This window comes from Thunnus albacares, chromosome 11 (genome assembly GCF_914725855.1).
Source record: "Thunnus albacares chromosome 11, fThuAlb1.1, whole genome shotgun sequence".
NCBI classification, from domain to species: Eukaryota; Metazoa; Chordata; class Actinopteri; order Scombriformes; family Scombridae; genus Thunnus; species Thunnus albacares.
In genome coordinates this window covers 8,139,644-8,166,343 of record NC_058116.1, presented here as the reverse complement: position 1 = coordinate 8,166,343, position 26,700 = coordinate 8,139,644, and the positions used below count along the sequence as shown (strand labels likewise).

The 26,700-nt window shown below is 42.1% G+C and overlaps 1 protein-coding gene across 7 annotated transcripts; it reads left to right on the top strand.

Annotated features, from left to right (window-relative positions):
• On the top strand, window positions 1-24,708 carry akap11 (A kinase (PRKA) anchor protein 11). 7 transcript variants are annotated; one of them, XM_044365238.1, is made up of 13 exons: window positions 2-101; window positions 1,734-2,528; window positions 3,290-3,388; window positions 3,924-4,034; window positions 4,131-4,184; window positions 4,377-4,508; window positions 5,545-5,809; window positions 6,231-10,650; window positions 12,009-12,149; window positions 14,646-14,732; window positions 19,007-19,053; window positions 20,275-20,474; window positions 21,619-24,708. In XM_044365238.1, exons 3-13 carry the CDS (start codon window positions 3,326-3,328, stop codon window positions 21,802-21,804), a joined length of 5,706 nt encoding a protein of 1,901 aa, XP_044221173.1. In that variant the 5' UTR covers window positions 2-101; window positions 1,734-2,528; window positions 3,290-3,325; the 3' UTR covers window positions 21,805-24,708. The 7 variants fall into 7 exon arrangements, with proteins under 7 accessions (XP_044221172.1, XP_044221173.1, XP_044221176.1 ...); XM_044365237.1 differs by lacking the exon at window positions 1,734-2,528 and having other exon boundaries at window positions 1-101; XM_044365241.1 differs by lacking the exon at window positions 1,734-2,528 and having other exon boundaries at window positions 19-106; window positions 14,649-14,732.
• The last annotated feature ends 1,992 nt before the right edge of the window (window positions 24,709-26,700 follow it).

Here is a 26,700-nt window from a genome sequence, read left to right as displayed (position 1 = left end):
TTAACGTCAGCAAGAAGAGTTCGAAACGGGCGAATCGTCCACGAGTCGCGCATTCAAACACAGCGGCTACCGTCAGCGCTGCTGGAGTCCGTCACTGAGCGGTGAGGTAAAAACGACTTGATAAAAGCAAATAACGATGTTTAGAATAACCCTGCAAATGACATCAGAGTGCTGTTGGTTTGGTATTTGAATCTACGTTACCGTTAGCTTGGTGGCTAGGTGCTAGCTAACGACACTGAGGTGACATCACAGACCGAGCTGACCGCGGCCTGGTTCTGCTGCTAGCCCGGTGATTGACAGCCTGTCAACTAGCAAGGTGGCTTATTTCATTTTGGACGACAGTCGTCTTATCTCTTCCGATGGGTTTTATTAGCAACGTACATGTCTGGAGAATTTGAGGCGGCAAGCCAACTAATTAGCAACCGCTTGTTAATTTTGGTAACGACTGCAGCAGAGAGCTGAGTGACCGTGAACCAACATCAGCATCCACAGTGTGGCCTGCGAGCAGCCCACAAGCTGTGTTAACATTAGCCAGCTATTCTTCCTCCAAACAGCCTTTGGTAATGTTGACAGGCAGTTGACATCTTTAGCGCATATTATTTGTAGCTAGCAAATGCGTAAACCATTCATTGTTATTTAGAAGTTGTCAACGTCAACAAGTCAGATGTGTTTTGATGTTGCTGTTTCCAGTACCAGTCATGATGCAACAGACAACATATTTGACTGTTTGGTTGCAGACAATGCTAGCTTTTGCTCTTTTTCTTTGAGTGTTTCAGCTGTGGTCAGAGAGACCACCACAGTGATGGCATTTAAAGGGAAAGTCCACCCTAAAAATGAATTTACATCATGCTGTTCCAGTAGTTGTTTGTTGAACAGCAAAGTCAGCATCTACAAACACTGCTCAAAGTCAGAGGCTCAAATGTATGACATCATTGGGTGACATATTTTGTTGATGGTTCACTGACAGTCAGTTTATTGTAGTGACTTTTATTTCAAGACAATAATTTGTTCTGTAATTCTCTGTGAAGTATAGCATTATAGATTAATCGTTTGGTCTGTGAAATGTTGTAAATAGTGAAACCCATCACAATTTCTTGAAGTACAAGGTGATGTCATCAAATTGTTTTGTGACCAGCAGTCCAAAACTTCAAGATATTTAATTTGCTATCACAGAGGACAGGAAATCAGCAAATTCTCACAGTAGGAAATGCACGGGTGTAAATAATGAATGACGGTTGAATCACATTTAGCTCCTTCACTGTAACTAAATGGGACACTTGAATAGCTTAAGTCGTTAACCATTGTTAATGTCATAAATAACACCTGTGCTTTTCCTACTATGACAAGTGAAGTCAGAATGTCTGCTGTGAAAAAGGCTTGTTGAGAAGCTGGAACCAGGGAATCTTTCCTTGAAAAATTACTTGAATGATTAATCGATTACCAAAATAGTTGTAGAATATTCATGTCTGTTTATCGGCTAATCATTTCTACTGTGGAGCTCTGAGATTTGTCTCTAGATGCAGTCAACACCACATTTTCATTTTCTCGTTTGTTGTCAGCTTAAGACATTATAGAAATAAATTCTCTTTTAGATTGCATATTCCCTTTAATGTTATTTTCACTTGTCTGCCCCACTGATATCACTTGACCCAAAGTCACCTGTGCCTCATTAGAGAATGTGAGTTTTTCTCATGTTCTTTTTGTGCCTCTCTCTCTCTCTCTCTCTCTCTCAGTCTGTGTTTATCTATCCTTCCGGCCACCCACACTCAGAAATGCTCAGAAATTGGCCCACAGCAGCTCCCAACCAAATAAGATTTTAGTCTACACAGTTTCTGCCCTTGACAGGTTGTTTTGCTGTCTCCCTCCTAAGATGATCACAAACACTCCCCAGAATCCTTTGATTGGATCTGCTTAGCTCCAGCACATTTTCTGTGTGAACGGTGATAATTAGTTTTATGATTCAGCCCATGAGGATTTGTTTAAGCCAAAACGTAGTTACACTTAATTGCAGTTTTTCCCTGACATGAGTAATACTAAATACATATGGAATTATGTGGCCACATTATTAGCATAAAGTGGTGATGTAAGCCTATTACGTTGATTATCTCATGCTGTAACACTCACTGCTAAAGCAGTGAAATAAACATGAAACATCCCAGGCTTAAAAAACAGACTTTGCCATCTATCTCATGTTGTTCATCTCTGTTTGAGATAGTCACAGCTATAATAGACGTCATTGTGCCTGCATCCCTTGTGAGTGAATTGGGATGCACTGCATAGTTGTGGTTAGGCAGCAGTGGCTGGCTGTGTTGTTTTTGTACAGCCCACCAAAGCACCCGTGAGAAGCCAGGAGGTCCTGGATCACCAGAGGAAGCCAGTGGCATGTACTCTACCCCTCTGGTTCTCAAGATGCAAGATGGGCTGATCAATAGGACCGCCTGCTTGCGTCTAGACTCAACTAGCTGCTTTGGACGATACCTCAAAGGAGAGGCTTGGATTTCTTGGGAAACTTTTCCTTCTTGTACACTGTAAATATTTTGCCTCCTTTACCCGCTCTCTCATGCTGCTTACTAAGTGTGTTTCCCCTGCTCAGAGAACACACCCCTGCTCTCTTGCCTTGCTGTTTGATCTTTGATGCAGGCCTGGCTGTTTAAAAGAATATCAAAGAAGGATGGCCTACTATAGCTTAACCTCACCAGCAGGACAAGTCCAGGCCTACTTTTAAGAGCTTGATTCACACGGGTTTAAAGAAAGCTTTGGTATGGTTGTACAGTCTTAAAATTGTAGTGCACAAACCAGAACATTAATTGTATTACCTGTCATTACGTCTGTATTAAAATGTCTCTAATATGCGTCACTGGTTTGAGTCTGTGTCTGAATCGATAACGTTATGGCTCAAGTAATCCTGTTTTGGCAAGTAGGTGTGTAATGGTAGATAGAGACATGGTGTGATATGTCTTTGTTTACTAATAGCCCTGATAGTGTCACTGCTTTGTCATGTGATTGTTGCTGTGGTTGAGGGTGAGGCAGCTGAGTAGCACATAAGAGCGAAGACAGTCTCACATTAACAACACTTTTACTTGCTGAAGACTGTTGACGGAATTAAAGAGAGAATCTTAAAAAAAGGATCAGTCACGGGTCTGAAAGGGATGATGTAACTGTGAATTTCTGTCCTCTTCTTAGTTTGCTCATTTAAGCAGTTAAACCTTACTCTCTGAATGTCTTTGCCACACCACGCACTTTGTCAACCTCTATTTTTCCTTCTCCCCCGGCACCTTTCTATTTACAGGTGAACGGCCAGTCAGCCAGCCAGCTCTCTGTTGCAATGGATGCCTGTGCCCGTATTAGAGGAGCCCCACTAAGGTCCAGGGCCTCAGTCCGGAAAGAGGTCTGTCTGCAGGGATTTTTTATGCCTGCCATCACATCTGACATTTATTTATTACCTGGACTATTGCACCTGATATCAAAAAGCAATTTTTTGAAAGACAAAGTGAAATCAGATTTAGCTTGCACAAAGCAATGACTTCTGCATTTTCCTTCCGCATGTTATGTTGATGTTATGTTAAAAAGCAAAAGATCTGGTCTTGCCTGTTTGTCCGGTATTCATTAAGTATAATATACAGTATTTACATGAACTCTTTGATGATGTGCTTGTTGTTGCTGTTACTTCAGTTTCTAATGTGGTGAGGCCAGTTAAGATCTTCAATTTGTTTTTGAATATCAGACTGAATATAATCTGATTACCCACAATCCATGTGAAGGTCATGTGTAAAGGCAGGCAGAAGCACTAAATACAGTTCTTTTTCTCAGTTTCTCTTTCATGCACGCTACAGTGAAGGCCAAGCGCATACACATTGGTTTCTCATTAGGTTTGTTGGGTGAACATATGCTTAGTGAAAAATACCCTGCGTGTGTGTTTGCAGACTGTGCGTGACAGCGGGGCGCAGTGTGTGAAGAACCTCTTTAGGAACAAAAAGGAGCTATGCAGCATTGGCTTAGAGCTCCCGGCCAGAGACACCACGAGACTGACAGAGGTTTGTCACACACTGACATCAGCGCAAACATATCCAAAGCTTAATTAATGCCAAATCAAGAAATATTAATATTGACTGTTGATTGTGCTCTTTCAGATTCATTTTGTGTGTCTGCCTGGTCAGTGTGAAGGGGAAGATGTCGCTCAACAGGTATGTTTTCATAATTGCATTATGGGTAAAGATAAAACACTGAAAGAATACAAATCCAGTCTTGATTTGGAAGTGATGGACACTGGGTCCGGTTAGGAGTGGTGACATAGAATCATTTGCCTTTGATATCTTGGTAGTTCTTGTAGTTAACCAGTTGAGCTCAAAGCTAACATGCGTCATCTTCCTCCTCAGGCTTTGTCATCCCTTCCAGCTGGGCTGTGTGAGCTACTCAGGTCCCTCCACGTTCACGGCCTCAAGAATGACGAAGTTCTGCTGCTCAAAGACACCCGCAGGCTGGCAGATCACAAGGACGCCGGGCCTCAGGTGGGTGTCAGACCTTTCATATTGAAGGAATGTGTTTGATCAACATGTTGAGTAAAGCAAAAAGTGGGCAGAAAGCAGGGAAGTGAGCGGGGTGAATAAGAGGAAGTAGTTTTTCTGTGCACTGCAGTTGGTTCCTTTAAAAAAAAAGAGAGAAAAATGCACAAGTGGCTTGAAAGAAGTACTTAAGATAAAGCTTTTTTCCATAACATTCTGTCGCAGTAATTTTCCTGGAAAGGCTATCTTTATCTTGAAGCCAGGACAATTTTGGAGAATCTTTTAAATAAGATACTTTACACCAGAAACACACACAATTGAATACTTAAATTACATACTGTTATATTTGATATAGATATAAAATGTAAATTACTTTTTAAGTGTGACATTTTTGTTACGCGTTCCTAAAATTCTTGTTGCTGTTGATGAAATTGTTTTCCCATCTCATGGCCTTGTCTGTCCCTGCATGTAAACTAGACGCACTGAGTCTTTCTCACGCTTTAGAAGAATCACAGGTGGGATAGATAGACCAAGTTGTTGTCTTTTCAGCCCACGACTGTAACCTTGTCCTTCCTGGTCCTGTGGGTTCACAGGCCTTGCAGCTCACTCTGTGGTTTTGTTGTCCACTGCAGACAGTGAGACCTCCCACCTCTCTACATTACAGAGTGCCAAGTGATTTTGCATTCTGCATATGCAACATATCAACTTGCAGTCAAAGTGCAGACATAACAACCCACTTCCGACCCTCTTTCCTCCCTCCTGTAAGATCAGAATAAGAAAATTTCCCATGTGAATTATTTTTATTTTCAAACGCCATGATCTTTGAAATTATCAGCTGGGCTTGTTTCCAAGTGATGCAGGACATTGTCACTTTGACAGTTGTATAGACTGCTTGCCTGTCGCTGTGTTTCTTCTCTAAACGTGCAGAATAAGTCGCCAGTTAACCAGACTTCTACCAGTCTGTATTTCTCTTTGCCTTCTCTTCCTTCCTTTTTATTTTTCTCACTTTCTGTCTTACTATGCTGTTTCCCTCTGCCTGCAGTGTTGGTTAAAGGCTGTGTGTGTGCTGAGGCACAACCCCAGCACTAGCGTCTACCCTCAGGCCACTGTAGCATCATTAGTGGGCTTGCTTGGGTGCTACGTGGCAGGGGTCCGCTATGCTTTGGAGCTACAGGCTCTTCAGAGGGGAACAGCTGAGTCCAGCCAGCCAGAGGAAGATGACACCAACCAGTCTGTCTCATCAATCGAGGATGACTTTGTCACAGCCCTGGAGCATCTTGAGGAGGACGACACAGGAGACAATTCCTGTAGGTTTAACATATAATGTGTAGTGGCATTTAGTAGCTTCTAGGCTCTTATGCAGAGAGAGAGAGAGAGAGAGAGAGTCTTGTGACCCCATCAGTTCAATAGAGATATTTTTGAAAAATATAAAATGTAGACATGAATTTAAAAGCCCTTTGTTTTTATACAGTCATAATTTATGCATTATTAATTAAATAAAAGTGGCAGGAATTTAATATGAGCTCACCGTTAGATGGCAATAATAAGTTATGTTCTAGTTGGGTTATGCTTTTTCCTCTACCTTTTGTATAATTATGGCAAAATGGATGAACTGATTTGTTTGCAGCCAGATTTCTTTTTGGATAACTTTTTGTCATGTTTATCTTTTATCCCCTCTTTGTATGTATTTTACATAATCGGTTTTCTCCCATCTCTCTATGTCCACAGCTTCCTATCGCCATTTTAAAAAACGTGATGTGGCATCACAGACAGTCCCAGCCCACAAGAGACGGAAGGAATTATCAGGCTCCCGCATTATCATAAGCTCGTCTTCGAAGAAGTATTCGGCCAAGCATAGGTCAGGTCCAGATGTATCTGTGACAGTGCAGAGATCATCAGGCATGGAAACCCAGTGGACCTACTGCAGTCCCGGCGCTCGTCTCCCCTCACCTTCGATTCATGTCAGTGAATCTGAGGAGTCCGACTGCTCCAGCCCCAGCCCAATCATTTTCCTGGATGAGGTGGGCTACCAGAAGAGCCTGCTGGCTAAGCTGGACATCCCTCAGGTGCCTGGGGGCCCCAGAGAGCGAGTTGAAGATTCAGACTCTGAAGTCAGTGAATTCTTTGACAGTTTTGACCAGTTTGATGACCTGGAGGAGCTGAGCTCAGAGAGCTGCACTCTCACACTGCCTCTGGACGCCATCAGTGCCCCAACCACACAGAAGAAGTCCACTGAGTCTAGCACCAGTGGGTCAGCATCCAAATATGTTTCTAGAGGCTGCTCGACAAAGGGTATGAATCCTCACCGCTTTGACCAGCCCACTCTCCCAGCCAATGTGAAAAAACCCACTCCTCTAAAACCAGGTTCTCCCTACTCACTCCACTCAGAGGTGCCTGACTCCCCTCGGCCAGTGCAGACCCCCTCTGAGGACAATGGTGGCCCACTCTTCAGTCCCATCAGCTCCTCGGCCTTCAGCCCCCTGGTGGACTCTAGTGGAACACTGGAATACTTCTGGAAGAAAGATGAGGATGGACAGGACAGCTCAGAGCTACGTAAACCTCAAGATCTCTGTTCTTTATATAAGACTTATTCAGACTTTGCCAGCAGCCTGTCGAAAGAAATTCTGGGGTCTGTGTGTGGCTACCAGTCTGCCGTTGACATTAGTGACAACAAGAATCTTAGCTGTGTCTGCCACAAAGAATTCAAGAACCCGTCGGGCTACCTGATGAAGCTCTCAGAAATCCAAGAGACTGTAACAGTGGCCAAGCTGCAGAAGAAGTCCCAGTCTCTGAAAGATGGCATTCAGAGGTTTGCCACCGACCTTGTGGAAATGAGTCTGGGCAGCGCTTTGCGAGACCTCCAAAAAGGTGTATCTTCCTGTACCACTACCCTCTGTCACCTAGCTGCCAGGCTCACCTCTTCAGTGTTTCAGATGGCCTTCCATGAGATTGGCATGCGCCACGCCTATGTGTTGAAGGAACGAGCAATCAATGGGTTAGCGGGCTTCCTAGTCGGGGAGGCTGTGTCTGGGGCACTGAAAGAGTTCCTGACAGTGAAGAAACAGATTTTCCACAACACAGTGACACGTTTTGCGGCTGATCTGGCTGAAGAGCTGGTGTTTGAAGGCATAATGGAAGTGTGTCAGTTCTCCCACCCCTCAACCCCTCGCACCCCTAGTGATTGGTCCTTTGGCCATGAGGAAGAGGAAGAAGAGGAGGTTGTTTCCTCCTATGCTTCAGACTTGTCTGAGTCCGTTATCCAGGAGGCCTTCATAGAGCTCTCTCAGGCTGATGTTGCCTTCACTAGCCAAGCGGCTATCAGTGTGTCTCTGGACAACATCTGTTATGTCAGTGCAGAGAACACCAGCACTCACACCTGCAGTACCTTTGCTAACCAGCAGATTTTCAGTGCCAGCTCAGCTGCAGTGGTCCCAGGGCCCTCAGGAGAGGATGCTACCTGCACGGTGAAGAAAGCTCTGTTTACTGTATCAGGCATGGCCAGCTGTATTCCCGTGCCGCAAGCGGGACAAGCCCTCTCCCACGTCCAGGATCCTGAGGAGACCTGCCAGAATAAGTCTAGCTTGCCAGATACCTCACAGGTCAGCTCCAAAAGAGCAGCAGTATCTTCCTCCGATAACACCACATCTACACAACCTCACCTTTACAGCCATGGAACTCAGACCCCCATAGGAGAAGACTCCTCCCAAGGAAAGTCATCATTCCAAAACTTCTCTGGCAACATGGTGGATATGATCGTAACTGAGGCTTGTGAGCTAATAACCGCTTCTAAGATGAAGAAGAGTTTTGGTGAATGTGCTGGTTTCCTTACGAAGACGATCGGAAGTCAAAGGGGCTCTTCTTCTAAGCAGGATACGGTTGATTATGAGGCTCCAGATTCCCCTTCAAAGCAGGGAGCTGATAGAGAGAGTTTCAGATATGACTGTAGAGATTCTGGGTATGATAGGAAGGGCGTCTTTGTTGAGCAAGTAACAGACCTCAGCATCCCTCACATTTCCTTTCAGACAGGCTCTCAAAGCCAAGGGAGAACCAGCTGTGAGTTGGAGCCCCGGACCCGAGGTGTGGCTGAAACACATCCTGTGATAATGGATACTCTTGATGTGCCAGGAACAGAGATGGGTGGACAAAGGAGGATATCTGTTCCTGGGGATGACTCGGCTCCAAGCTCCGGGCAAAAATCCGGTGGGACTCCTGGCACCCCTCCTTCCACCCCTCAGCAGCCCAGTGAGGTGTCTAAAGAGAAACAGATAAAACAGTTCTCAAAGAAGCTGAAAAGCAAGCTGGCCAAGGAGTTTTCCCCTGCTACCCCGCCTCCAACCCCTCACGATCAGCCCGAGCCAGGCCCAGGGCCAAAAGACATCAGCCCTGAGGCAGACAAGGCTGAGTTCATGCTCAAACTGATGAGGTCTCTTTCTGAGGAGGCAGATGGCAATGAGGATGAAGAGGAGGAAGAATTGGCAGAAGAGGGTGGTGTTGGTGGCACTAACAGATGTTTAGAGACAGGAGGTGGCCGGCATGAATTGAACCAGATGTCCGCTCGCAGAATGTCTAACAAGGAAGCTCTCCATTATGCTGAGCGGTTGGCTTGTCACATTGTCTCCATGGCAACAGAGATGGACACCCTGGGAGTAGCAGAGGAGGAGGGAGAGATGAGCAAGGGCAGCGAGAGGAGGAGAGACAGCGTGGCTCAGTTCTCAGAGCAAACCCTGAACACCTTATGGGTATATGCGGGGGAGGTGGCAGGAGAGGTCATCAATGACGTGAAGAGAATGGTGAGCTCTGCACAGCAGTGTCCATATCACAGGGCTCTCAGAAGAAGAAGCTTGGACAGGTCTATCTCTGAATGTTTGCATTACCACCACCAGCACCAGTCTCAAACAAGTACAGACCAGAACAGAGACTGGAGAGTAGGGAGACTGGCTGAGCAGTGGTCTAACGACCTGATTGCCTCTGTCTTGCGGTCTCCTACCTCCACTTCAAGCACCATCTCCAGCTCCAGCTCTGGTCTGTCCTCGGAGTATCCCAGCTGTGAGAGTGTGACAGATGAATATGCTGGCTACCTCATCAGGGTGCTAAAAAAGGAGGGAGGCAGTAGGGAGTTGGTCCTAGATCAGTATGCCAGCCGTTTGGCTTACCGCTCCATAAAACAAGGCTTGGCTCATGCCAGTCGCAAGATCAAACAGAAATCCTCGAGCACCCGCCTTCACTCCTCAAAGTCCCTGCCAGATGAATGGAAGGCTTCCAGTAGTGAGGCCTCATCACCCAAGGACAGAGCAGAATCAGTGGCTTGTCCCCCAAATGATGATGCTCAGTGTTGTTGCAAGGACTCTGAAGAGCAGGGCCAGAGGGAGTACATGGATCTGGTCAACTTTGCAGAGTCCTTAGCATACAACATCACCTGTGATGTCACACGCAAGCTTCATCTTTCCTCTGTGCGACTGCCGAAGTCTCTCACTGACCCATGTCTTTACAAGAAATCCAAACTTGAAAACATGGCGGAGAATCTCATCAGGAACTCCTTCTCCTGCCCTCTGTTGTCCAAGGAGGGTAAGAGCAGGCATTACCACAGCACTGGAAGCCTGTATGATGGAGGCTACAGCAGTAGGGTGATGCAGGTCATCGAGCATTATGCCAGGAAAATAGTTGATGACACTCTGAAGATGAGCCTGGCTTCAGTTGGACATTCATCCCGGGACCACCAGAGGGCCCAAGGCCAGGACAGACACTCTCACACCCAGAGGTTGTCTGAGGGAACAGCACTGAGTCAAGCCCTAGGGGAGAGGACATGCCGTTACTGTCAGGTCCAGGAGTGCCCCTACTGCACCAAACTTAGCAGGCACCACCACCAGCCTGTATTACAGAGGAGGAAAAGGGGGCAGGAATGTCAGACAAGGGCTGAGCGGCTCTCCGGCCTAGAGATCCCCAAGATCCATATTGACCTGGACCACAGGGCAGCGTTCGCGGAGGAGATGGTCTCAATGGCAATGGAGACAGCTAAACGTGAGCTAAGCAACACCAGCCTTAATGCCGACAGTGGCATCGGCCATGATGGAACCAGCTACGCAGAGAGCCTAACTGCTGAGATCATGACCTCAGCCCTGTCCAACATCTGCCAGGCTGCCAACATCAGGTACACACACCAAATTTCACACCAGCGGTAGCTTTTTATTCACATTCTGACTTTCAATATGTCCCTCTCATCATTGTGACAAAGCAAACTTAGCATTTAAGCAGGTTTGTTTAATTGTAGAGATGCACCGATTGCAATTTTCTCGACCGATTCTGATTTCCTTTTTTTCCTGCTGATTCTGAGGTAAGAACTATAATTGATAGCATACACAAACATTTTTGTAACTTTTCTTGAGTGGAAAATTCAATTGTATGTTCATAATAAAACATCGTTCATATAAAATATAAAACATGAACACAGTATTTGGTTTTCTAACTATATGATGAACTTTTAAGTTTGTTGAAGTCAACTCAAAAAAAAATACTGATAAAATATTTGTCAGTGGTATAGATGAACCCTGTTGGGTACTACAAAGTACCTTCCCACCCTGTTTTTCACCTATAATATTTTGTAATTACCTAAAAATTATTTCTTTTTGTGTAATCAAAAAGGACTTTACTTATATAGCAAATATCAACTCTCATGTTATGGTGTACAGGTTTTTCACTCTGCTCTACTTATTTGGTCATCATATCTATATTAATATTTATCAGCTGTATTAATTCAAATTTACTATTTTATATTTTCCCCCACAGATTGAAACACACAGCAGGATTCATGTCAATGTCAAATAATGAGAAATAGGTTAAATATAATATAAACAAAAACGGCAGCAGTATTAACAGCAGAGCCACACTTCAGTTGATTTTGAGTAAAACATTAATGTCAGACTTTTCTTTAAAAGGTAAAATCACCTGGTTTCAGATAAAATGTGTGTAAACACAGCTGAACACGTCCCGGCGTGTAAACTCCATATCTATATCTATATCTATATAGACCGACTCACCATCTGTCCCATCTTGAGCAGACCCAGGATAGTCCGGGTGTAGCCTGTGTTCAGGCCGCTGTCTGAGCCCTGCCTGTTGGTGGTTGTGATGATAAAATGGGTAAATTAAACAAAGTAAAAACTGCAGCAGACATCCTGTAACATTTCCAGTCGACGGTGAGTCTCTGCTGCTCTCAATCTGACATATGAGACTGATCACGGCTGGTCACCAGTCGTGGCCGATCAGCTGAAAACCGTCCATTTTCGATCAGTGGCTGATCGATCGGTGCATCTCTATTTCCTTTTTATTGATTGGTCAATCAAATGAAAAACTGGTCCTTTTAAAGCATCTAGAATTTTACATTTGCTTCTCGCCTAAACTTTGCCATTTTATTACAAAGAGAAGATTGTCATCATTAATTTATTCTGGAAAATTTGCATAAATTCTGAAACTCTCACCTGTTTATGTCCTTCCATCTCCTTGTGCATGTAGCTCTCCAGGCAGGGAAGCCACTGAGTCCACCGTGTCCCAGCAGTTGAGTGTGGGAGATGACAGTCTGGGCAGCTGGTCTAACCTGAGCTTTGAGGATGAGCATCTAGATGACAACAGCAGCTTCCTCCACCTCAGTGACAGGTATACAACCACTACCTATCTTCACCCAAACAGTATATCGCATACCAAATATCCAGTAACTTGTAGAATACACTGATGCTCTTACCTTTAGTCCCAATATTGTGCTGAAGTAATAAGTAATAAACACCATTGCACATTATCAGACATGTAACTAACTTATCTGATGAATATAGATATATTGGTGTAGGCGTGTAATCAATCAAAAGTAGGAAGAATTTTTCAAGCCTGTGCTTTTTGTGTTTTCCCAGTGTTTCCCAGAAACACAAGTGTTTTGATTTGATGACAGCTGCTGTTGCCGTCATCTCACAGGAGTCAGGGTTTTCCAACAGAATAGCAACAACAGGTGGCAAATGCTGCTGTCTCAGCCACATATCACACTGTGTTGCTATATTTGGGGTTTTCTTTACATTTGAACAAACTAATTTCAGGTTTATAAAATACTTTTCAAGAAAACATAGGATATAAGCGAAAATTTAAATTGAATTTAGACAGCGGCACATGTTAGGATCTAACACGCAGATTAGTGCAGAAACACTCTTTCATTGCTGGTGTTGAGTCTGTTTTTTCGCAGGAGTCTCCGATGGTTGAGTCTAGATGGCAGGTTTCCCAAGGTCAGCACATGGCACAGTGTATGGTTTGGGAGTCTCACTTAGACTTCACCGCCAAGAAGCAATTTTCTCTGATTTTCCCAAATATTGCGTTATATTTGAACTGTCTAATGGATATGTTGTTAAAGACTTTGTGTAGCAGTCTGTGCAGCCAAGTGCTTCGGACAAAGTTTGTGAAATACACCACAAGGATGAGGACCAAGTAGTAGTTGTGACAGATTTGGCCTTGTCCACTCAGATGGACATGACCACTGTGTATGTGTATGTAGACAGAGACAGAGAGAGAGAGAGAGCAAGAGTGGGAACGAGTGAGTGAGTCTGAGTATCAGCCCTCTCAATGACATGGTCCCACACAAGTCTCCGGTCTCTGGGAAATATGCTGTTGACATTTCTGGCAAAGGTTACTATCTCTATGGAAGCAAAACTGACAACATTTTAGATTCTTTCCCAAGATACTGAAAGAACACAGTGTTAGCAGCTAGTTATTTTGGCCATCAGGGCCAAGTTAATGTATCATAATATTTTCTAAAGGTGTGTCTTTGAGTGCTCTCTACACTTCAGGGTCTGTTTCTACAGGAACAAAGTCTGCCATGTGTAATTCATTCGACTCTCTTCAAAAAGCTGCTGCAGTCATATCCGCTCAGCAGATGAAATAACGGAAGAAAACAAAACACCTTCAAAAGCTTATCGAGACACTGAGCATGTTGATTGATTAAATGAACAAGCTCTCACCATGTGTCATCCACTCAAACCACAGGGAGAAAGCTTTACCTTAGGTAATGCAGATTAATGGAGTTATTTTTAGATATGAGAAATGTTCTTGCCTTCAGCCTCACTGTGGGTGCTGCACGCCACACTGTACAGGTTCCAGCCAGCAGGCTAATCATTGACTAATTACAAAGAGAGTGTGTTGTTGTGCTTCTGTTGCCAGCTGGTTGTCCTGGTGGAACCCACAGGATTAACGGGCTTATGCGAGGACAAGAATGTAATGATCTCACATCTTAGGCCTTTAGCAACAAATTGTCTCGATCAACATTACAGATGATTGAGTGGGATTTATGATGGAAAAATCTGCATCATTTGGAGAATCCTCCTCTGTTTTGAACCTCATCTGACATTTAGGCTGCATTCACAGGTTGTGCGGAGGTGTGGGTGTGTTTATTTGTGCTTTAGAATGTAACCACTATGAAACAATCAGAAAATGTTTTATTTCGCTGATTCACTGCTTTGTTCTTGCTACCGCCGCTCCCTCTCTTCATTCACTCTGTAGCTCGCTCCACCGACGCTGCGCTCTCTCTCTCGCTCATGCTCTCAGCCCGCTCACGCTCTCTCCCTCTTTTATTCTTGTCTTTTTAAAAATGAGTCAGAAAGCTGACAGAAAAGTCAACAAGTAAACAAGGTTCTTCTTCCCGTGGGCGTCTTCGGCCCGATCGCCCGGCTTTCGTGATTGGCCACGGCTGTGCAGTGTGATGTTGGATTGCGTTGGACGGAGTTGGATTGCAAAAGTTCATTCTGGTTCAACTTCTTGCCGGACGACCGCTGTGGTTTTTTGCTGAACCCCATGCGGTCCCCACTACCGCAGCCTAAACACACTACCCCCATTCAAATTAATGGGAGGGCTGCCGTTTTTTCCTGCATTGCTGGATTTGGTGTGAATGTGGCCTTAAAGGATGAGTCCAAATGCCAGAAATATTCATCAGTCTGAGTTTTATACTGTTTTCTTTGTTTCTTTTTTTGAAGCCACATGATAACTGCAGTCAATATGGCGGATGTGATGAAACTGTTTATTATATCCTGATCTTTGCTTAGCTCTCATGTGAAAATGTCCTTCTTAGCAGATAGCCACTGTCAGTATTATAGTGGTGTGTTACCTGCCTTCTCTCTCCAGCAGCAATGGGAACAGCAGTAGCTGGAGCAGTCTGGGTCTGGAGGGGGAGGCGTGTGAGGAGCGCATGTCATTCTCCCCCTCTGACAGGTCGGTCAGCAACTGGTTCACATGGCTAAGATTCTGAAATGCCCCGTAAGACCTGGAGGTTCATCTAGAATGGAACAAAGAAATAGTTGTAGATTTTACTATGAAGCCAAAATGAAGTAAGGAAGCGTGTTACAGATCCATCAGTGGAAAATCTCGGCACTGAATTGGAATCAGAGAATTGCTTCATCATATGAAAGTGAATTACAACATTGTTCAATGGTATTTTGATTTATACTTTGTCTCATACTAGGAACCACCAGCTCTAAATATACAGTAATCTTAGACTTTTGGGCCCTACTGTAAATAGGCTTGACATGGCATATGCTTCTAGATGCTAATGTCAGCATGCAATGTATTGCTAAGTTTTACTGGGTCTGCCTTACTTGCATGTAATTAATTTGGTTGCTTAACAGGATAATTTGTAGTGTTACCATATTTTAGGGGTTCTTGTCCTCTTTGCATTAATGCTATTGAACAGTGTAAACCCTCCAGTAGGTCCAGATAAACTGCTACTGCCTTCAGTCTTTCAGGTTTGACGTTAAAGGCTCCCATTTGTTTAAAAAAAAAAAGAAGCACTGCAGCATTGACAAATTTAATCTGTACTGCCAGCCATTTATAAACATACCATTGTTTTCTTAGGCTGGTGAATATATATGCATTTTTTCCATCCAAGCAGCCACTTGTTTCAATGTAGTGTTATTAATCAACATGTTAATCAACATTCACTCATAGGAAACTTCAATATCTTCTCAGGTTTAGACTCAGCTATTGTACAGTGATCTTTAACTTCAGTCTCTTTAATGCATCAGATTTTAGATACCTAAAATCAGGATATGCCAGAAATTCATTTATCACCTTGTTTACAGACAGATTAAATAAATGTATCCCCAAGGGGGGAAAAAATCTTAAATGCAAATATAGCCAGAAGTGGCAGTGGATGGAGGCCAAGCACAAAGGGCAGTCTTCGACGTAATATGACCTTCAGAAGGATATGAAAACATGCCACACGCATAATTGGAAAGTTTGAATTGGCCATCTGGGGATTTGAACCTTTGCATCCCCAGACAAGGTGACTTTCTGACTGCGCCACTGGGGAGACATGGTTTCCACACACCTTCTTACAACTTGAGGGAATGACATCACATGTGCCAGACTGGGGTACTTTTGTCTGTTTAAACTTAAAACGCTTGCAGTAGTCAAAATGTTGGTGAGCAAATTCTGAAAAAAATCACACACCATTCTGCTGGTTTTGGGTGTATTGTCAGATATTTTGGTGAAATTTATTTAAAAATTAGATGAAATTAAAAATCTGTTACAGTTACAAGTTACAGCAAGATATTGACTATCACTGTGGACTCACCGTTTGACTGATCTGAACATCTTTTGAAACACTTGATATCTACCATCTAGAGATTATCTATTTCAATTTTGGTAGCATATAAATGAAGACTTGTGGAGATATAGATGTTAATTGATTTTGCATATTTTGAAAATTATTACCAAATCAATCAATCAAATCATCATTACCAAATTTTATGCATAGACTTGAGTCATCAGCTTAGATTGTGCAAACCAAATTTCGTACGAATCAATGCAGCCTATTACGAGATATAAACTTTCACATTTGTGGTGCCCCCTAGTGTCAGAATATCCTATGACTCCGTAGCAGAGCTCAGAACTAGCATCCTATGATGCACCAAGTTTGGTTACAATCGCTTAAGCCACTTTTGATTTATGAGTGTTAATGTAAAATTGAATGCAAAGTCACAGGTTTAAAAATGTATAATTTCAAAACAGTTTTTGAAAAATTTGAAAAACTACTTTTTTCTGGCTCAGTCCAGATATGCTGTGTACCAAGTTTGATAATTTGCACAAAATTCAAAATGGCAGAAAATCTAAATGCAAATAGGTGTGGCTTATATGGATATATAAAGAAAAACTAAAATAAATAAATAGATAAAAATTGTTTCTGAGACTTACGATTCAAAAGTTATAGGCAAAAAAGTAATATTAGTTGTTATAGTGCCACCATTGGGCCAATCGGTATAATTTTTTTGTCTGAGTTGTGGGTGAGATTTCCAATTTATCTGCCAAGTTTGGGAACTGTAGATGTTGCGGTTTCTGATACCCATACTTTTAGGGCACAAGAAGAAGACGAAGAATCCCAACAAACATAATAGGGTTCCAGCAGCTTTGCTGCTTGGACCCCTAAAAATAATCAAAAATGCAAAATCAACATGGCACATGAATTCAGTGCTGTTTGTCAGCTGACCCCCAGTTCTCAGAAGTCAAAGCTTCCCACAGAAATCTGAATGGACCAGCAGGACAACTCACAGCATGATCAGCACTGACAAAATACAAACAAAATATGCTTTTGTAGTGGAGATGAAATCTCAAGCAATGATATCGATACTGGTCTAACAACTGAAAACAGCAGTTCCCTAGAACGTAGCAAAACTGTTACAAAGTTCTCGGAAAAGGGCTAGAGCTTGCAAAACTACTGATATGGTCCTTTTGTGTTAACCTTTTACTGTCCAAAGAGAAATGCCACTGTACAGAAAGAGAAAAAAAAATGTCTACACTGAACAGTAACATAAACCCAAATCTACATCTGTGTGAAGCAGTGTACAGGACTGGTGATCTGCTATTAACTTGTCTGTAGTGTTGCTCAACATAGAGTACAACACAGTATGATTGGACTATATGACATATAAATGGTATACCATGGTCTTGTGGTATATATAACAAAAGACATACTATGAGACTACATGAATTTGTCATATTTTTGCAATGTTTATACTGTGTTTATACAGTGGTAGCTATCTGTTTAATATCTCAGTGTATCAGGCCATTGTAGGCAATGTTGCAAGTCAGTCAGCTAGACAGCAATATTGGATTTTTATGGTTTTCCATCAAAGTGATGAAGTACCTTGATTTCTCTGGTCTTTTATTCACTATATTAGACAAAAAAGGAAATTTCTGTCTATTTTTTGCAGAAAATGCATTTTATCATGATATAAATCAATATGATAATAACTATGTATATAGCACTACTCAAAAATAAAGTTACAAGTGCTCTACAGTAAAAACTAAACAGTAAATAAAAACTAAAACAGACAGGGACCCTAAAGCAGGAAGTCTTGTCACTCTTAGTGACAAAGTGATATTTTGGAACCATTAGCAGGGCCCTGCTACAGGATCTCATATTGCTCTATAAAATCACATAGACAGTGATGGGGCATGTCTACACATCACTCACAGGGTGACATCACCTGACACAGAGGATGAGCTAATAGCAGATGACCAGCTCAGTGCTCGCCATTAGGTGGCAGGTTTCTCACAGATTTAAGTTTTGTGGTTTAGTTTCTTCTAAACATGACAATTAGAAATAGGGGAAAACAACCAAAGTGGCTCCATATACAGTCAAATAGGCTGCATTAGTCAAAGCTACAGTATGTCAGATGGGTTTAAAACATTTTTGATAAAATATACTACCGAGGCAAACTTGCTATAAGCTGCTGGCTAATGTTGTCCACTGGTGGGTTCGTACTCTTCTAGCACAGATATTAACAGCAGTAGATGATAGTTAAAACTAAATGTATACTTGTATTGTCTGTAATGCATGAGTTTGTAGTTGTGGCTGTCCTGTCTCTCTTAGTTCTTAGTCCTCCTCATGACAAAGTCATTGCTGCTTCATGATCCTATTCATAAAAACACTGAATGTGAGAAGCTTTCCCTAGACATCCTCCTGCTGCAAAGAAAATGATATCCTTATATCATATTGAGCAGAGTCTTAGTGTCTGTAGCCGTGGGCTGTGTCAACAAGACTGTGATTAACAATCTTATAAAATGGAGAAATGACTGTTTACCTGTTGGCACGTCACACAGCAAATATTTGCACAGTTGACATAATGGATATTGAGTAGATTTTCAGGATGGAAAAATCAACTTTCACACTGATCAAGATGTACTCTTAGTCATTGTGTCTTAACTGACAAAATACATTAAGCAGACAAGTAAATTTACTGGAATATATAAAAACATTGACTGGAAATATGCAGCATAGTTTCCTCAATCTGTCTAAGATGTCAGGATTGCTTTGATTGCAGTGCTTGTGGCTTGTGATATCCTGCTATGCTTATTTCAAAGTCTGTCTGTATGCATGCCGTTAGCTTTTGCATGCTTATTGTGATTTGTATTTACTTTAATGCAGTCTCATCTGCCTCGCTATTTCTCCCTTCTCACTAACCTGCGTGTTATTTCTCATCCAACAGTGACAATACAGAGGACAAGGAGACTGAGGTCAAAGAGGAATCCAGTGGTAAGAATCTTTTACTCTCTGCAATTTTACCTTTTAATAGGTTAGTGGTAATGCTGGGTTTTTCTTATTCAATAACAGCTATTGTGAACAAAAAGATCTTAAAATGACCGATTTTGGCAAAACAAAACAAAAAAAAAAATCCAAAGCAGACAGTTTAACTTAACACACTTTTGGCAGCAAAGGGAAATGGGGAAAAGACAGAGCCCTCTCCTAATTTGAGGTCTTGCTCTCTCCACTCCTTGAGATTCAGAACAGTTGGTCTTGATTCTGGCTGTGTGTGTGTGTGTGTGTGTGTGTGAGAGAGAGACTGTCTGAGTGTGTCGTAGCCGGGGATTTTACCACCCCCATATTCTGCCACACTAATGCTCATTCATCCTCTCCACTCCCTCCACAGACACTCATTCTGCCTTATGTGCGTGTGTGTGTGTTTGTGTGTGTGTGTGTGTGTGTGTCAGACCAGAGCAGCCCCCACTGGGGGGGGGGGGGTGCTCCTCCTAGGTCTGTTGGAGTGTGGGAACCCAGGAATGAGCAGAACAGGGCTGGGGGAGCAAATGACTGCAATGCAATTTTATTCATATTGCCCAATATCAAAAATCACAAATTTACCTCAAGAGGCTTTACAATCTGTACAGCATTTGACACGCCCTATCCTTACACCCTCAATTCAGATAAGAAGAAACTCCTCAAAAAATAAAAACTGTAAAAACAAAACAAAAACAAAAACAAAAGAAACCTCAGGAAGAGTAAGGAGGAGGGATCTCCATTCAGGACAAACAGGAATACAGTCGATGTTTGTACAGAATAAGCCAAAATAGCTAAATTACAATATGGAAAATCTGGATGACAATATTATAGATATATTGTAATCTCACAAATAAGAATGTGCATTCAGGAGGAAGTTGAAAAACTTCCAGATGCCACCAAACTGGTAGGACCTGAGTCACTGCATTTAATTAGGCCAAGAGTTGAAATATAACGAGAGAAAAGTAGTGGACTAAGAACAGATCCCTGGGGGATTCCATATTTCACATGAGAACGTTTAACTGGAGAAGAGGAGAAACACTAATGTGCAACTTACGCATCTTATCAATGTTGAGAAGCGCCAGAATGACGTCTGTAAAAAAAAAAAAGGAAAAACAGCTGGAAGCAGTCAGTAGAAATCTATGCAAGATTAATGACTAATGATTAATCATGAATTAACTACGTTTCTCTGTGCTGCAGGGACTCTCTGTGTAGACAGGACTCAGGTACAGGCCTCCAGGACTGCACTGGTCATAGTGAACTCAGATGTCAGGGACCTCTGGCATGGCCCCCAGTACGTGACCCTCGACCCTCAGCTCAGGAGCATGCTGCAGTGGGTGGCAGCCTCCATGGCCGACATCCCTCAGATCCAACTGAGTCCTGACAGAGAGCTCCAGCAGGTGATCATGAATGTATTCATTAACCACCTCCTCAAACAAAGGTTATATTGTGTTTTTTTGTTATTTAACATAAGACCTGCCTAAACTAAGCCAGATTGTTCCAATGAAAGAAGTCATTCTTTCCATGGTTGTTGATGTTGGATGAAGTTGGCTTTGCTGTAGGGTTGGGTATCGTTTTGATTCTGCTTATCGATTGCAGTTGTTATTGATTCCCAGTTTCAGTTCCAATATGGTAAAAAAAAAAAAAGAGATCACTTGTTTAGATAACAAAAATATCTTTATTCTTTTAACCATTTACTTTGACTTTTATTGTTTCATTAAAATAAGTCAATTCAAAGCCTTTTAATTGAACATTCACAAAGTAAATACATACAATAAAAACGCATGATCCAGTCAAAACATACATTTTCTTGTGGATGCTGTGGTGTTTGATACTCCTTAGTTTTCTCTTTAGTCATCTTTCCCTTTATTGCCAAATTGCCAATGACACATGGGCTAGGACACTGTAAGACATCAAACACTTAACATTCTCTCAGATCGACGCCGTGCTACCTTAAATATTTGGTCAAATTTGATGTGCAACCTGATTTACAGCTAATCACCTTCTGACACGCATTGCACTTTGCCATGTCATTTTCATTAATAAAGTGAAGCCACACTTTTGAGTGTTTACCACAGTCCATCTTTCACTACTGTTGTGACATTAGCCATGCCTGCTCGTATGTAAACAAATCAACACACTTGCATTGATGCATGACCTAGACAGATCCTGGCAGATATGTAGCCTTTGTTTGCAATAATAAAGGATTAACACGTTTAGGAAACGATAAGCAGAACCGAAATTCAAATTCTTTAACGGGTTACGCAGCACTTGGCATTTTCCCAACCCTACTTTGCTGTGGAGACAAACAGCTGGACACCACCAGCTGTTGCAAATATCAAGTTAAAAAAGTTGTACAATAATTATAGCGACCCATTTGTAAAATGTCCTGATATTTTTTGCTTTCCTGTACAATGAATAGATTAATCCTGGTTTCCCTGCTAGAAAAATTGCTCTTTAATTTTCATGCTAAGTTGATAAGCTATCATAAGATATCAGTTTGGTGAAAATGCTGTAGTGAATTATAACTATGTGCCATTTCAGCTCCCAGCAGTGGTCCAAAGGCTTCGGGAGAGGAAGTGGAGGGTGGGAGAGCTGCTGCACATCCTGCTGCGTTACTGTGAAGAGAGTCAGTCACATAGTCACTCTCAGCCCAGAGAGGAGGCACTCCAGGCGGATAGAGAATGTCACCGCATCCCCCTCTTCCAGTGGCTCCTGGAGCACGCCTAGGCCCTCTCCTCTCCTCTCCTCTCCTCTCCTGTCCTCTCCTCTCCTCTCCTCTCCTCTCCTCTCCTCTGTTCTCCTCTCCTCTGTTCTCCTCTCCTCTCCTCTCCTCTCCTCCCCTCTCCTCCCCTCCAAACAGGGCTTGCAAACTCCACGTCCCATAGAGGGCGCCATACAAATCAGCTGATCTTACTTACACTCATGAATGTGGGCGGTGTGTGTTTTGCATTGCATGCTGCAATCAAGAGTACTTCTGTTGTATTTTGTTTTTCTTTCCACCTTCTGTTTTATTGTTGCAGTTTTATGATTTATCGAGCTGCATATATCACATGATGATTTAGTGAGCTGTCTCCTTCGCCCACCTTCACTTCTGAACACCTTGATACCATTGTGCTTGAGCTACAGAAAGAAAAGGACCAGAGAGAGAAAGAGAGAGAGACAGAGAGAGAGAGAGAGAGACCCACCCCATGTGTTGCAGGCAGAGACAGAAAAGCAGCGAGTTGAGAGAAAGAGAATGTGTTTTTTGTTAGGGAATCCCCATAGCTGCTGGGCGGATGATGTCATCAAACCCACAGCTCACCTCTGTGGTGGTGTTTCCACATATTAAGAAAGCAACTGTGCGCACGCATACACAACACACCACACCTTGCATTATCAGTGCTAGAAGGAATCTATGATGCACTGACACAAACCAGTTAGTCCCCATAGTGTTCTATTATTGTATTAAATCACTCCGAATTACTGTACTAGCTATTCAGTTTGCTCCAGTGAAGTGTTTCTCTGGAGCACTAAATGAGTTAAATGCTGTTGTAATGACTTATTATATTTGACAGATATGCTGCCATACAGAGACTGACAAAACACTATTAAAGTTGTAAAACCCATATCTATATATTTTAGTAAATCATACTACACTGTAATTTAGTGTTGATGATCAAACAGGCCATTTGTTTGGCAATAGAGTGATGAGTAGTGCTCGATGAAGTTGCCTCTTGCCAGTATTGGTATTCCTGTTTTATCTAATACTGTAACAATGCTTGCCTAGCAACAATCTCCATGGTTATCAAACTTAGTAAAATACCTAGAGTGGATGATGTTTACTAGGGTGGTCGATATTGAGAAAAAGTATATTTTTTGAAGATAGAGTATGTCTAATCAGACATGAAATGCTGCTCAAAGCTATGAAAGAAGCCATGATCTTGGCTTCATGTTGCCAAACATTGCTCATACGATGACTCTCCTCCCCTGCAGTCAGTAGTATGTGTTCTGTCTGTGTCAGTGGCCTTTGTCCAGCTCGTGGAAGATCCAGTGACGCAGATCGTGGATCTGTTAGTAATAGTAATTGGAGGTCTGCATCTCCAAAACCACAAGCTTAACAGCAACTGCATAGCTCAACCCTGGAATCACACATTCTGTCACCCACGCTCCACAGTCACCTTGTGGAGTGAAGGAGTCTGAATACCACAACTTCCACAAAATACGCCCCCCTCCTCTCACACACGCCCTCGTTACTCACCAGCCCCATGTGTACGTCTACACGCACAGCACTACCAGCTACTTGCTGAGAGGCACTTTTTTTTTTTTTTTTTTTTTTTGATTTGGCACAGGAGAATTTGGGCATTTCCAGCCCTGCCCTCAGACCTCTCCTGGTCGCCTCTGTGAATTTATGCCCATCATGGACGGCCTGCTCTGCTGCCAGTCGAGTTCAACTGCAGCAAGTTCACGTACATGCACAACACCCAAAACCTAACCCCCCATGCCCCTCCATGCCCCTCCCCCAAAGAAAGATTATTGGGATACATTTTGATGTTTGTATTTATTTATTATTCTTGTTTTAATGAGGGACCTAAAGGATGAGATGATGCTGCGCGGTCCTCAAATTTCCTATCAGGACTTTCCTTCTTGAGTTTGAAACACTGTAACCACAGCCTTGCATCTGTTGCTATAAAGTAAGTGTTGGTGGTGTTCACCTGCATGGCTGAATCTTCATTGACTTTTTTAAGCTCAACATTCTTCTTCTTAATGTACCGGCCTACACTAATTGAGCTGCAGTGATTCGTCTGTGTCCACACTGCCTAACAGTATGCTATAGGCCTCTGCAGATGCCTTGTCTGTTCCTGCTTAAATCTCTAGGCTGCCAAATGGTCATATAATCTTAAAGGTGTTTGTCCTGTTTGATTTGTTTACATGCAAAAATGAATATATCACAAAATCCACTCTTAAAAAAAAAAAAAGTGATACCCATGTTATGCCTACTATTGAGAATAATAGTAGAAAAAAGGAAAGTGAAGTATTAACCTGAGAAGTGAGGGAGAGTTTATATCCTGGTTTACATTAAAGGAATGTATTAAGAGTCACAGGCTTGACACATGAAGAGAGCGCATCGCAGTGTACAAATTCTCTCCCAGTGTGAATGTTTTAGTCGTTGAAGTAGGACTCCCCCCCCCCCCCCCCCCCAGTGCCCATACCTCTCATTTACTTTCTTTATCTACTTTACATTCCTGTGCATCCCAGATGACCTATATTGTTGTGTTTGTGAAAGCTGGATGTGTACCTGCAAAGACTCGACTCCATTTAGAAGCATATTTGTTTTGCTACTGTTGTTCCCAGTGTTACTTTCTGACTCTCTCTGACCACAGCCAGGAGAAGAAAAAAAAAGAAAAGAAAAAAAAAAAAAGATGTACCTCACATCCACTCACTTCTGTATTTTTTCCTGCTTCCTTGTAAAATCCTGCCAAATAAAGATATTTAATAAATAATGTACATGTAAGTTATATAATAGTGAGTTCACTACTTGTTCTCCCTAGTGGCATTGCTGAATAGTTTACACAGTCTAAGCTTGAGGTCAAAACTCTAAATTTGTTTATGTTGAAGCTTGGTGTGACAATAAAGCTTTTTCATGTGCTCTTATATTTTTGTCTGCTTTAAATCAAGAAATCACAGTCTTGTACCATGCTAAATATTGTTTTACTTTGTCAAGGTGTGGAATTATAAAGACTCAATTTCACAGAAATCAACTTAGTTTTCCTTTTACCTTTTGCTCAATACAAAAAAAATGGCTTTGCTGAATATTTTACATTTTGTATTCAAAAATAGCTGCTTAAAGGGTTAAGATCGATAAATAGATTAATATATTAACAGAAAATATAATTGAAAATAACATATTAAAGTACCCCTCCACTCAATATGTGTTATTTATTGTTAGTTAACTTTGAGTTTGACTGCAGAGTGTGACACTAAAAGGCTTTTTACATGTTAATTCGTTGAAGGAGGAAAGTTTCTCTGTGCTCACCTTAAATCTCGTGGGCCTTGGAGCAGGATTTGTGACATCACAATTAATTTAGAGCCAGTTGTGGTCCAGTATGCAGCTCACACACGTGTGATGTGGAAACCTGAAGCCTCCAGTGCACAAACACTGAGAATGGACTTTACGGTGAAGTAGGAGACATCTTGTGTCCAATAGTTTGAAATGAAAAATATTTGCATATTCAAAGATTAAGGATTTTTCAAGGAGGAAGATGGAGTAGTCATTTTAAGGATTCTAATGAGGTAATTGAACTTATGTGGAAAAACATCAAAGACACATTATTCAAAGCAGAATATATCTTAAAATATGTCTGGAGGGAATCTTTAATCATTTAAGTCTTATCAAGCAAAGATGTCAAACACTCACTGGTCCTGTCTTTTAAAGATGTGCAGCTTTTCTCATTTTCTATATTGGATATTTTTGGACATTTTGCAGTATATTCTTCAGTGGTGGAAAGTAACAAGTACATTTACTCAAGTACTGTCCAATTAACAGTTATGAGGTACTTGTACTTTCTTGGAATATTTCTATTTTACGCCACACTTTATCAGCTGCACTACACTTCAGAGTCAAACTGGTTACTTTGCAGGTTAAGATTTTACATTATATATTAAACTGAGTTGTTAAACTGAGATCCACCTCAACCAACTGCAACATTCAAGACAACATTTAAGCATAAATGTTAATACATCAAAAATAATAACATAACACTCTGAACGGGCTGATAATGAATATTATATTTTGCAGATAATACTTGCAGGACTTTAACTTATAATGGAGTATTTTTACACTGTGATGTTACTACTTCACAAAGAATTCAAGTACTTCTCTCAGCACTTATATCCATACACTTCACTGACAGTAATAAAAAATAATTGTCTTAGATCAGTAATGAAAGTAATCCTTAGCAACAACCAGTGTTTACCTCACTGCAACATAAACTACACATCAAAGTCAGTCTTACTGTCAGTAAAATACCTTGAGGATTTTGCTCTTTGATGAACGCCCTCTCTCTCTTTTCTACTTGTAAATCCTGATTTATGGTGGATTTCCCAGTGATAACAGCCTGCTGTTAACTACAGAGATTCCTCCAAACCTATTAAAATGCTGTCACTTTACTAGCCTTGGCTGGCCCGCCTCTCCACTGTTACCTGTGCTGCAGGTGCCAAAGGAAACAGAAGGGATGTGTATCAAAGATGGTCTCAACAACAGTGCTACAGTCCTCAGTTAAGGCTCAATACAGCTGCACAAAACAGCCATTGTTGCTGTGTGATTAGACCGTGCCACACATGCTCAAATATATAATTAGGTAATGTTTCGCTACAATGGCCAGTACCTGTCAGCATACAATGTTCTGTGCGGCGAATGAATGGAGGTGTCTGTCTGACGTGGAGGAAGAGAAAAGAAGAAAGAGAGAGGGAGGAGGGAAGGTGGGAATACCTAATTGCAGGCTGTATAGTGATACAGGAGGCAAGGAATGTGCCTGACAAGCACATCTCTGATCTTTTGAGCGGCTGGAGGCCTGCTGACAGACAACAAGAGGCTCCCAGACCAGCCATACAAGGATATGGTTGGCTCAGCTTGTGGGTGACCTG

Coding starts and splice junctions, on each gene's coding strand:
- akap11 (XM_044365237.1), top strand. CDS start 3,326: ATGGATGCCTGTGCCCGTATTAGAGGAGCCCCACTAAGGTCCAGGGCC. Junction 3,389..3,923: donor GGGCCTCAGTCCGGAAAGAG/GTCTGTCTGCAG, acceptor GTGTGTTTGCAG/ACTGTGCGTGACAGCGGGGC. Junction 12,150..14,645: donor TTCCTCCACCTCAGTGACAG/GTATACAACCAC, acceptor TTCTCTCTCCAG/CAGCAATGGGAACAGCAGTA.